Raw genomic sequence first — 13425 nt, forward strand, 5'->3', positions numbered from 1 at the left:
TCCCATTGGTAAACTATGCTGTTATGACTACCATACCCTTTAATTTCGCTTAAAAATAGATATTTCAGTACAAAAATACGAGTATACATAGCTATATAATAGTATTTTGGTACGTAAAGCATGAATAAGGCTTGTTAGAGCGCCGCTCATTAGGACAGTATTGTGATGAGCGACTGAGAATAATTCGGTTTATCGAATCTGAACCAGTTCTGCTCCAGATAGTTACAAATGCAATCGTGTATACCGATAGCGCGGGTGGGGTTACCATTCAATTATCACCCATAAAAAAAAAGAATGGTATCTGACTACTGCCGCACATGATCACCGACAACACCAGAATCATTGCAGATGTGTTGTCGGCCTTCCAAAAAGGATACTCATTTTTTAATGTTATGATGTCGTATCGGTTCATGTGTTCATGTTCGGTGAGTTCCATTGAAATTTTATCAAAATCGGTCCATCCGTCGGTCGGTCGTAGTTTAACATCAAAATATTTAAATGTCACGATTGAAAAGATTATATTTTGTGAAAAACAATTTAAAATTATGTTTCATTTTGGGCGATACGATAATGAATTTTTATTTGTGTCGCAGAAAAGAAGAGACGTATTTTATATATTACCCATACTGTTTGCTTGAACACATTATTTTTATAATTTTTGTCGGGTGCGTCGATTAAGTGTTTTTTTACCACTGAGGTAGCAACAAGCATACGGCCCTCCTGTTAGTAAGTGGTTACCATAGCCTATGAACACCTGCAATACCAGAGTTATTAAGCGCGCGTTGCCTATAAAGAAATCTCTTAACCCCCCAGAAGATAGAATTGAATCTTATTTAATTAATCAACAAGTCGTAATTTTCTTTGTTGAAATTTATTTCTAATAATTTTATTATCGGGACACTACGGCTACGCACTTCGGTATTAAACAAACATGATAGTGACGGATGCGTGCGGCGGACGACCTTCGCCCGCTGTGCTACCCGCCGCGGGCGACTTTTCTGAGAATACGATCCCGAAAGTTCCAGAACATAATATTCGAACATTGCCGACTATGGACACATGTCGGTGGCCCGCCGCCGGCGACGGTAACTCAGAGAAACCAGCGCCTCAGAAATAACAACGCATTATGGCTACGTTACTGCGTTTTTTTTTTATTATTTCTATTCCATCATCTGTATCATGGGCGAAACAGTATACTCTGTTATGTCCATGGTACTGCTCATGTCTATAGGCGACGGTTACCACTTTCCATCAGGTGGGCCGCCAGCTTGTTTGCCATTATAAGTTGTATAAAAAAAATTACATAAAAGACAATTAACTGCACTTACTTGCATTTAAGAGCATGAATACAGCGAAAATCGACCAAACAGCATTCATTGTAGGTACCTGAAAAAATAACAGATTTGTTAACAATGAGTTACAGAACTCATATACATAAGTTAATATACTGCTTACCATCAAGTGGGCCGTATGCTTGTTTGTCACCTTAGTGATATAAAGAAAATATTTATGCAATATTTTATTAAAAATCTATTATTATGATATAAATATGTATTTGTGGTATATACAAAACTAAAATTCAAAAAGAACAGAACTAAACTATGTAGATATATATTTTTTTTATACCACTGAGGTGGCAAACAAGCATACGGCCCACCTGATGGTAAGCGGTTACCGTAGCCTATGAACGCCTGCAATACCAATCAAAAATCAAAAATCAAACTATGAAAAAGGATGTTGACTGCAGTCACTCAATCAAGTCACTCAGTCTTACTGACCCATATAGCAACGCACAGTCGAAACCACTAAATCTAGACACTTAAAATTTTGGACGTAGGTTATTTATATAATATGTATGAACAATAAGAAATGAATATTAAAAATAAACCTCTAAATGGGGAAAAAGGGGGATTTAAAGTTTGTAGTAGTTAGACATTTGAAATTTTAAATTCAGGCTCATTGTTTAAAATAAAATTCGCAAGAAATCAAATAACATAGGCAAGCGTAGTCACAGGCCAAAACTAGTTAGTGTGTTTTCTATCAAATTAATATATTTTTTATTGTACATACAAGTTATACAAAGGTCTTATTATACAAAGGTAATCAAGTGTACAAAGGCGAGCTTAACTCTAATAGAGTTTTTTTTCCAGCAACACCCAAAGTGGAAAGGAGCATTTTAAACAGTCAAAATTAAATTAATTACATCATAAATACATTTTTATGTGTAATAATATAACAAGGTCAGATCTCAAAATATTATATAATTTAAAATAATAAATTAAGCTTAATCTGCACAGTGACCTCTAGTAAACTAGATAACTGGCTATAGTAGAAAATACAGTCCAAACATCAAGTGAGGTAAGTGCTTTATGTTCCTTTAAATAATTCATATCAAAACCCGAAAAACTATATTAAATTTTCATACATTAAATATGATTACTCGGGACTAAAAGCGAAAGTTAAAAATAACTTATTTATACGTACAAAAATATTGAATAATTTATCAAAAAAACTTTTTGATAGATCGTAAGCAAATAAGTATTAGAATTCGATTCGTTCGCTGTAAAGCAACGAACATAAACGAGTCCAAAGAAATTTTATACGTATACCAAGTTATCGACATAGCCTGAAGAATTAATAACAGATGAAGAAGAAAGATTCTTGAGTGGCGACTCCGTACGGGCAAATTCAGTGTAGAACGATCCCCCACTAGATGGAGTGACCACCTCAAATGCATTGTAAGACGTCAATGGATGCAGGTGGCTCAGGATCTTTCCTTATGGCAGTCTTTGGGGGAGGCCTATGTCCAACAGTGGACGGATAATGACTGAGATGATAATGATGTTTCCCAGTATCATGAGTTCGACTCCCACGTTGGACATTAATGCATAAATACTGGTATATATTACAAAAAATAATAATCTTATCATACTTATATAAAAAATTGTAACTAAACGAATTCTCTACATGGGAGATATTAAAAAAAATTTACATAAGTGGTCTTAAGAAGAGAGGTAGAAACCAAAACAACAATTTTAGAAATTTTGTCTGTCTGTCTGTATATTTGTTCCGGTATCACACAAAGACTACTACACCAAATTGGATGCAGTTTTCACTGCTGTATTTCTGAAGGTCTAACTTAAAAACTGGTATATGTTTTATCTTTATACGCTTTTTTATGAACCACAGAGGTAGCAAACAAGCATACAGCCCGTCTAATGGTAAACGGTCACTGTAGCCTATGGACGCCTGCAACACTAGGGCTGTCACGTGCGCGTTGCCCACCCTCGTTTCTTCTATACACAGTGTCTTTAAAGAAAACCGCGGCAGGGAGCTTATTCCACAGCATTAGCGTTCGCGGAAGAAAACCTTGATACCTTACTGAATGTGACCATATAGGATACGCCATCTAGAAGTGTAGAAGTATTTCATTGGTCGTCTTCTTCTGAAATCCACGCGCATAAAGTACCGAGCAAAAAAATAGCAATATCGTCATAGCCGTAGAATACTGACGGGTCTGACAAATATTACGTATATAGATCCGTCAGTATTCTACGACTATGACGATATATATATACAAGAAAAACTCCGTGTGTAATACATGAGTTCTACCGTCTGATCTGCACTCATCATGATCTGGATTCTAATACCAAATACCTCTTGCACTTGCTTCCTGCACTTTCATAGCTGGTTTCATGCATGCACTTCGACTTCGGAGTGTCTTGACTACTCCCTCAGATAGAACACAGTTTATCTAATCACAATGGGTCATTCCAGACCTTCCCAGTACCTGGATGTGAATGTGAAAAAGACTCTATTTTCCGCGCTTAGCCTCTCACTTGGGCCATTGTGCGTATGAGTTGTGATTAGTACAGCCAACCTAGCTCCGCCCAGAAGCGCAGAAGTTTCCTGGGTTCTTTACAGGCCTCACGGAGCGATCTCACCGTTCCGAGGATTTCTAAACGTTGATGGGTCACAGCCTCACATTCCAGGATTACGTGAGCAACCGCTCCGCTCCCAGTACCTATATCAATTTACTCTCGCATTTATATCTGCGTATAAACAAAATACATAAGTTGTACAAAAGTCGATTGCTTGGGTACATCTGTCTCATTCATGTTTCAACCGTGAAGCAGTTATGTTTGCATGGCTGTGTTTCGGTTTGAAGGGTGGGATATAGCGTGAAATTACTGGGTACAGAGGAATAACACCTCAGGAATGGCAACGCATGGAGGGTATCATGGGCGAAACAGTATACTCTGTTATGTCCATGGTACTGCACATGTCTATAGGCGACGGTTAGCACTTTCCATCAGGTGGGCCGTCAGCTTGTTTGCCATTCTAAGTTGTATAAAAAAAAACTATATTCTCTGATTCTCTAATATGTGTTAACATGAGCCAGTGTATTTCGGCGTTTCAATATAAGGCCCAGGGCTGTGTACAATGCCTTATTTAGTTAGAACTGGCTCCCTACAAATTTATACTGAAACTTCAGTTTTGAAGATTTAAAGTTTATTTCATTCTATTTATTGAAGCACTCACTAAGAAATGGATACTTGTGAAACCTCCGGCGTAGTTCCAAATCGAGATGTTTGATTAATAAATTTTATATAAATAATTCCGAATTTCCCAGAAGTGAAAAGTGGAAAAGGTAAATATTAATTCTAGTAATATTATAAATGGAAAATTTATATATATATATATATATATATATATATATATATATATATATATATATATATATATATATATATATATATATATATATATACAACTTAGAATGGCAAACCAGCTGACGGCCCACCTGATGGAAAGTGGTAACCGTCGTCTATAGACATGATCAGCACCATGGACATAACAGAGTATACAGTTGCGCCCATGATACCCCCCATGCATTACCATAGGTGTTATTCCTCTGTACCCTGTAAATTCACGCCATATCCCACCTTTCAAACCGAAACACAGCCATGCAAACACAACTGCTTCACAGTTGAAACACGAATAGGACAGAGGACCCAAGCAAACGACTTTTGTACAAAGTCTTCCTCTGATAAATAATTATAGAGGTATTTATACGTTTTATTATTCAATGGCAATTGTTAACGCAATAATATTAAATTTTTCGATATGTTTTAATCACATTTTTATATACGACTCAATCAATCATAATTTATCTCTAATCCTGGAATTATCCTAATTCTAGTCCTAACTCTAATTTTAGTTATCAGGATAGTTAGTCCTATTAACTAACTTTCATATCATACGACGGGGCGTAAGCTTGATTGCCTTACCCACAGTATCATGAATATATATTATTGGATTTCCAATTGTTATCATTTTCACCTGATGTTATCACACAAGTATAGTTGAAACCATTGTCAAGAAGATTAAAGGTAAACAGAACCTTAGTAAATCATATTTCACGGAAAATACAGTATTACTTAAACATTATAATTTCTATTCGCCTTCTATCTGTTATCAAATTGTTACTTAGATATATTATATATTATAATTATATATATATTCCAGCAGCAGTATTTCCGAACCGATACGACAACATAACCTTCAAGAAAAGAGCATATTCGTTTTTAGAAGGTCGGCAGCACACCTGCAATGCCGCTGGTGTTGTGGGTGATCATGGGCGGCGGTAGTCACTTACCATCAGGTGAGCCGCATGCTCGTTTGCCCCCTGTACTGTAAAAAAAAAATTATATATATATATATGGCCGAATAAGAAAGGGCACAGATATCATAATACTATACGGAAGGGCAAGGAATGGGCAGCAGTGGACATTTAAAGGCTGATATGATGATAATGATAATAACGACTTTTATACAAAAGCCATTTGCTTGGGCACCTCTGTCCCATTCGTGTTTCTACCGTGAAGCAATTGTGTTTGCATGGCTGTGTTTCGGTTTGAAGGGTGGGATATGGCGTGAATTTACTGGGTACAGAGGAATAACACCTGAGTCCTCAGGAACGGCAACGCATGGAGGGTATCATGGGCGAAACAGTATACTCTGTTATGTCCATGTCACTGTTCATGTCTATAGGCGACGGTAACCACTTTCCATCAGGTGAGGTTACATAAAAAAATATCTTTAAAAAGCTTTACACTTAAAATAATAGTAGGAAGTAAATTAAATATACTGTATTAAGAAGTTGGTAATTGTGAATCTATACTGAATGACGGTCGCAAACACAAACAGTCTCGGCTTCCCCGGGGATCAGAGGGCCTACCATGAATTTTTTTCCGAAATTTCGGAGCCAAACGAAACACAAATTTTATGTTAAAATTACATAATACATGCCGTTTGGAAATATTAAAAATGTTAAAATATTGTTCCTTTGGACTTTTATGATAGGATGTATGACGAACGAAATGTTAAACTCCATTCATTGATCCGATTTTAGTATAAACAAAAACACGAAATTGGGTCCGAAATTTCGGAATTTCATTTCATGGTAGACCCGCTGGATACAACATGTAAACGATAATCGAAGGTCGTATCGATGTCGGTCGAATCTTGAATAAATTATAAGACGAAGGTGTGTCTATTTTACAAGCGTGACAGTATACAGCAAGGAGACTAAAACATTAGGCGAGCTAAATATTTAACAAAGGGACAGAGGATAGTAGGTCCTCAGTAATGGAGACGAAAAGATCAGTTCCACACCTAGGGCTGATATTTCAAGTGTTTTTTTTAACAAATAAATAATACCAATTGCCTGATCCTCAAGCTCAGATACCTTATGAGTAGCCAAGTAACGAATACCTGAGAGCAAACCTAAAACACCCAACTAGAGACAATTTAAAAATGTTCATTTCCTAAATCGATCCAAACGAGATTCCAACCAGGGACCACACTACGCAAAGCAAAGTTTGTATTTATTTATTGAAACTTTATTTGTATTTCATTATTTACGAACTTATCTCTAAAAGAGATTTCTTCCAGTCAATCTAACATAGTGGCATTTATTTATTTATTTAAACTTTAACACAGTGAAACTATGTACATATGGTGGACTTAACACCAGACGATGTTCTCTACCAGTCAACCATTGGGTAAACCGAGTAATAAGTAGGCGGTGTATTATTGAATTGAGGAAATAAAAAAAGTAATACTTAATATATTCATATAATATAAATATATAATTAGATTAATGTTAAATAAATAAATGAATACAAATAACCAAAGGGAGACTTTGTACAAAAGTCGATTGCTTGGGTACCTCTGTCCAATTCATGTTTCTACCGTGAAGCAGTTGTGTTTGAATGGCTGTGTTTCGGTTTGAAGGGTGGGATATGGCGTGAATTTACTGGGTACAGAGGAATAACATCTGAGTCCTCAGGAATAGTAACGCATGGCGGGGGGGTTTTATGGGCGAGACAGTATACCGGCAACCGCAATTAGAGTTTGAAGATGTTTTAAGAGGGACGCTGTTACCCATCCCCTATTCGCCCTTAGTCGCCTCTTACGACACCCATGAGAAAAGAGGTGGCCTATCCTATGCCGGGACTACACGGTAAACTTCCTCCATAGAAAGCTATATTACGAGTATCAGCGAAAGAGGTAAGCTATATATTATTTCTAAAAAAAATAGAGGTGACTACGAAAATTATAACGATGCTTGTAAAAATTTGCATATTTAAGGTATACTTATAAATGCAAAAGCTATACTTATAATAAATCTGTAGAGAGGTCAATTCTGTACATGAAATATATTTCCAAAACAACTATCAGGGGTGATTAGTGATCGATACTGATGCCAAAATGCAATCAGTAAATTTTGTCTGCCTGTCTGTATGTTCATTATAGAAACAAAAACTACTCGACAGATTTTAACGAAACTTGGTACAATTATTCTTCATACTCCTGGTCAGGTTATAGTATACTTTTCATCACGCTACGATCAAAAGGAGCAGAGCAGTGAAGGGAAATGTTGGGAAAACGAGAGAAGTTACTCCATTTTTGAGTTTCCGTTGCGTGTGCAGCCTTAATGGGCACTGTTTAAAATGTAAAAATGTCCACCCGTGCGACGCCGGGATGGGCGCTAGTATAAAATAACTAACTTACCATTCTACGTACCTGTGCGAAATCGGGGCGAATCGTTAGTTACTTAATAAAACTCCTTGAATAAAACAGTTAGTGGAAATTTTTGTTTAGAACTAGTTCAAAACGCTAAACAAAGAAGCATTTTACACAACACGCATCGCAGAGTGTACACAAACTCAGCGCCGAACATTTTGTTCTAGACTTGTTTTGTTGAGTTTTGATTAAAATGCCATAACAGAAACGTTGTTGAATAGTTCCACTGGCTCCGTGCGAAGTATTCGCAGCGTGTAACCGTATTCCAGACATTATATATGTTTATTTACTAGTTCTTACCCGCAACTTCGATTGTATTACCGACCTATATTGATTGTTTTGTTTTTTTTTATACAACTTAGAATGGCAAACAAGCTGACGGCCCACCTGATGGAAAGTGGTAACCGTCGCCTATACACATGAGCAGTACCATGGACATAACAGAGTATACTGTTTCGCCCATGATACCTCCCATGCGTTGCCATTCTTGAGGACTCAGGTGTTATTCCTCTGTACCCAGTAAATTCACGCCATATCCCACCCTTCAAACCGAAACACAGCTATGCAAACATAACTGCTTCACAGTTGAAACATGAATGAGACAGAGGTACCCAAGCAATCGACTTTTGTACAAAGTCTCCCTCTGGTGATTGACCGGGATAATGAGTATCCTATGTCCTTCTCCATCCCAAATAGTGCATGTAAACAAAACTTCATGACGATCAGTTAAGCCGAGAAATAACAAATATAAATATACTAACATACTCATATAGGGGGAAGATGGGATAGTAATTGTACTTAGCGGCCCGATTGCTTGCAATGTGTCCTGTCAGATCGACCTCCACGCGGTTCCCTCTGGAAATCATCGTGATAGATTTATTGTTGAATTCGTCACGATGGGCTAACTGACCTGTTTTATCCTCGCCTAACATCTCTCACTGGGGCACCAGCGTATACCGTTAGTGCAAGCGGGGTTACCATTGATCGTCTATTAAAAAAAAAACATACTCATATACTACCACATAGATAGATACATATTATTAAATTACAACTAGATGTCTATGTAGGATAGAGAGAGATTTAAAAAAAAATACACGTGGATCTTAATAAGAGCTATAAATAAAACTAAACACAGCTGCGGGAAAAAGTTTATTTATTATTTAAATATGGATGAATTCTGCTACAATTAATATACCTATACGGGGGGGAAAGGGATTGTTAGTAATGGAGACTGAGAATCCCATTGCTAGCAACCCAACCAGGTCGACCTCCTCACGGTTCCCTCTGGAAACTATCATGATTAATTCCTGATGAAATAATTCAAGATGGGCTAACTGGCCTGTTTTCATCCTCATCTATCACCCTTCACTGGTGCTTCGCCAGCGTATCCCGTTACCATACCATTTTCACCCATCAAAAAAAATACTCATACAGTTTAATTAAAAAAGTGATAGTGATAGCATCATCATCATCTTTTAAACTGTTAATTGACTACTAGTTTATTTTAAACTTTCGCGTTGTTTACACATATTTTATATACACCATTGGGACTTAACGTGATAAAAAATTTAAAGGTAAATAGTACCTCCATAAAGAAACAGGTATATAGGTACTGTTTAACGCAAATTTTTATCTCGTTAAGACCGAATAGAGTATTTAAAATAATTAATCACTGTTGAAAACCATGACAAGATCCTGAGGTTTTTAAATCTGTTGAAATTTTATGAAAGAACTACGAATGCAAATTTAACCGAAGTCCAAGTAGGACCTCTTTATGTTTACTTCCAAAAAAGAACTGTCTGCTAATTAATTTGTTGTGTCATTTTAATACATAATTTGTATTGTAAGCAGAAGCAATAAAGGATATTATTGATAATCACAATACGAGAATTACACTCGATTAAACGACTCCACAATAAACATTTCCAATGTAAATTCAACGCACAAGGAAAATCAGATAGAATCCCGCGGAGAACTTTTCACAAAGCAAACAGGAGTTCCCATATCTTAATTCGGCCATTGTTTACTGCTAAAGAATAAGAGGTCTCTGCATCTTACATTATGGTATTACCAGTGTCCTCGGGCGGGGAAGCTCGTGTAAATTTATTCATGATCTGTTGATCACATTCACAGATACGACCATTGGTTTTTATGGCCGTAGTGTTTATGCCGATAACATTTTAGGACCGTTTACTGTTTTGGCCACAGATAAAATAAAATGTACGCGCCATGGGAGCTTCACTTATGCTATTATATCATAAAATTTTGCTTTTAGGAATTTGCGTTATTAAAATTTTCTCTTAGTTTCATCATCGTCGTATCAACCGTTAAGTGTCCACTGCTGTTCTTAGACATCCCCCTATGGGGAGTGTTTGTAAAATTACTTGTTTGTTAATTGTACTGGTTCTTGCATGTATATATTATTTATTAATTATATAAATTGTTAGTAAAATGCCGTCTGTTGCCTTGATGTATATATATATATACTCAAGGAAAAATAGAGGGCAAAAGAGTAAGAGAAAGAGGATGACCGAGGAATAACTACATGGGATAGATAAAAGAAACACTAGGTGTCATGTCGTATAGGGAGGTCAAGGTTATGGCCAGGGATAGAACTGGCTGGCAGAAAATGCATGAATTAGTTGCACCAACAAGAGGAAACTTTTAAATGAAAATAGAGATATAATCAATATTGTATTTTTGTTCTATTTAAATTGTTTATCAATTTTCTTTTTTATAAAAAACTACAATTGTCAATGTATGTAAATAGTTTAATTTTTAACAGGGAGTTTTGACAGTAGTTTCCACGCTTGACAGACAAATAAGCAACTGTAGTTAGACTTTGGTAGTATTTTAAGAGGTATACTACTGCCTATCCCTCGACCATTAAGTTCCCTTAGTTGCCTCTTACGACACCTACAGGAAAGAAAAGAGTGGCTCGTTCTATGCCGAAACTACACGGCCAAGTCAATAATGAAAAATATTATTAAACGTAGTATAACTTTTATATATATAAGTTAATCAAGTGTCAATTGTATTTTAAAACCTTTTTGGTTAAACGTTGAAGGGATGAACAGTCTGCGCCACTTTGGTATCATTGTGATTAGTTCTTGTGGAATTCGTCACAATGAACTAACTGACCTGCTTTCGTCCTCACCTCTTATTTCTTATTGGCATCTCTCCAGCTTATATTGATAGCACAACTAAAAAAAGAAAAGTAAAGTATAATAATCTTTATAGAAACTAGACTAGAAAACCAGAGGGAGACTGTACAAAAGTCGTTTGTTTGAGCATTTCTGTCCCATTCGTGTTTCTACCGTGAAGCAGTTGTGTTTGCATGGCTGTGTTACGGTTTGAAAGGTGGCATATGGCAGTGAATTTACAGGGTACAGAGGAATAACACCTGAGTCCTCAGGAATGGCAACGCATGAGGGTATCATGGGCAAAACAGTATACTCTGTTATGTCCATGATACTGCTCACGTTTATAGGCAACGGTTACCACTTTCAATCAGGGCTGTCAGCGTATTTGCCATTCTAAGTTGCGTAAAAAAAACTAAAAACGTTTTGTTACAAAAGTAGAAATCATTAATACATATAAATCATTTAAACAATACATATAAATATATTTATTATCATGTTTAATGTTTGTATTGTACATATGAACAATTGAACCTACGATATCTGCTCGATCAAGCATAGAAATGGAATCTTATTCCTTTAAAGCAATGTGCTGTCACGGTTTGCACAACATCCGTCAATGTCCGACTGGTATTTTACGTATTCCTGACTATCCAATAGTTTAGCTACCATTTATTTCACAGAACTACAATCTTGGCGTTATCTAAACAAATATTATAGAGAGAAAAGGTTTTTTGTTTGTAATGATTAAAGTAAAAAAAAAATTAAATGGATTTTAAAAATTCTTTTACCGATATAAAGCAATGTCAACGAGAAACACGACCCATATTTATCTAATTTATCTCTCTGCCTATCTACGGGGCGGGTGGCTGTTTTATAATAAAATTGATTTTGAATTCGGCGGAATTATGTGTGAGAGTTGATTATAAGTACGTTATGAGATTATCTCGCCAATTTATAATCGAATTTCACGATTATTTTTACAATCATTAAAGTTTAGTTCAGTTTGGTTTTAGTTTAGTTTAGTTAGGTTTTAGTTTAGTTTATATTGTAACATACTTACACAATTGTATTCTTGTATTTATTAATTGTCTTGCTTATTTCCTATTTTGTATAATACAAATAAAGTATACTCATTCATTCATTCATTTGCATGTCCAATGAAGGGAAAACATAGCGCTCTACATATTTTAAAACATCAAATTTATAACTGTACCCATGTTTATTCAAATAAGTGACTAATTGATAGATTGATTGGTTTAGTGTTGGACTTATAAAAAGTGAAATCAGAATCGTTAGAATTATAAAAAAGAAAAGGTTCTTAATTCGGTGGTGTTTTTGTTTATGTTTGTTACCTCATGACTCCAGTCAGCTGTAACCCAATTTATAGAACATTTTTTTTTATCTGAAAGGATATATTTACAGATTGGACCTATTGAAGTTTTATCAAAATCCGTTCAGAAGTTTAGTTTTTAAATCAAAATCACTAGTTTTGATACATTTGAATCAGTTTTTTTTTTGAGACACCATCTTAATTACGCGTATATCCAATAACAAAATTCGCTCTCAAACTGGCATTAAAGCCATAGATCAGAAGAAAGGAACTGGTTTGAAGAGGCACAGAATAGAAGGTTGTGAAAGAAGATTTATCCAGCAGTGGGATATCATGAGTTAATAATAGATAAATAGATTAAAAATTTAATAATTAATCTGTCCATTGTTAAACTACCCACAGCGTACTAATTTCGGAACAGGGCAATTTTTGTAAGGAGCAACGCATTTTTCCCAGTTCACATAAAGTTTAACTTGTTTCGTGTTATTTTAAACTTTAGATAAACTTCGTATCTAGTTAAATCGTCATTGTTATTAAAAAGTTACTTTATAAAGTAAAATCTTGTCTTTACAAGTCTAATATATTGCTTATATTGTATATAAATGTACCAAAGACTAATTTCAATAGAGTTAGCGTTGTTTGTGGATTGTTTATGAATTTCAAGTGTTTATCGCCACACCCACTTATTGTTTACACATGAATTAATTAATAATTATATAACAAATGATTACTTGCCCCCCCCCCCCCCTTTACTAGATGGAGTGACGACCTGAAATGCATTGCAGGGAGTCAGTGGATACAGGTGGCTCAGGACCGTTCTTTATGGTAGTCTATAAGGGAGGCCTATGTCCAGCAGTGGGC

General features: G+C 35.7%; 1 protein-coding gene across 2 annotated transcripts in view; it reads right to left on the bottom strand.

Moving 5' to 3' along the window:
* The window catches only part of LOC113511737 (cell adhesion molecule Dscam2-like), a 140495-nt gene that overhangs the window by 117162 nt on the left and 9908 nt on the right, over window positions 1-13425 (bottom strand). The window contains exons 1-2 of one of the 2 annotated variants that reach the window (XM_052896770.1): window positions 5660-5686; window positions 1329-1386 (exon numbers count right to left, since the gene is read on the bottom strand). In XM_052896770.1, the coding sequence (XP_052752730.1) occupies window positions 1329-1386; window positions 5660-5662 (61 nt within the window). In that variant the 5' untranslated portion in view covers window positions 5663-5686. Of the gene's footprint in view, window positions 1-1328; window positions 1387-5659; window positions 5687-13425 lie in introns of those variants that run through there. The other variant, XM_052896771.1, reaches the window with a different exon arrangement.

The sequence above is a fragment of the Galleria mellonella genome, unplaced genomic scaffold (genome assembly GCF_026898425.1).
Source record: "Galleria mellonella isolate WM207_F2 unplaced genomic scaffold, CSIRO_AGI_GalMel_v1 utg332, whole genome shotgun sequence".
Taxonomy (NCBI): Eukaryota; Metazoa; Arthropoda; class Insecta; order Lepidoptera; family Pyralidae; genus Galleria; species Galleria mellonella.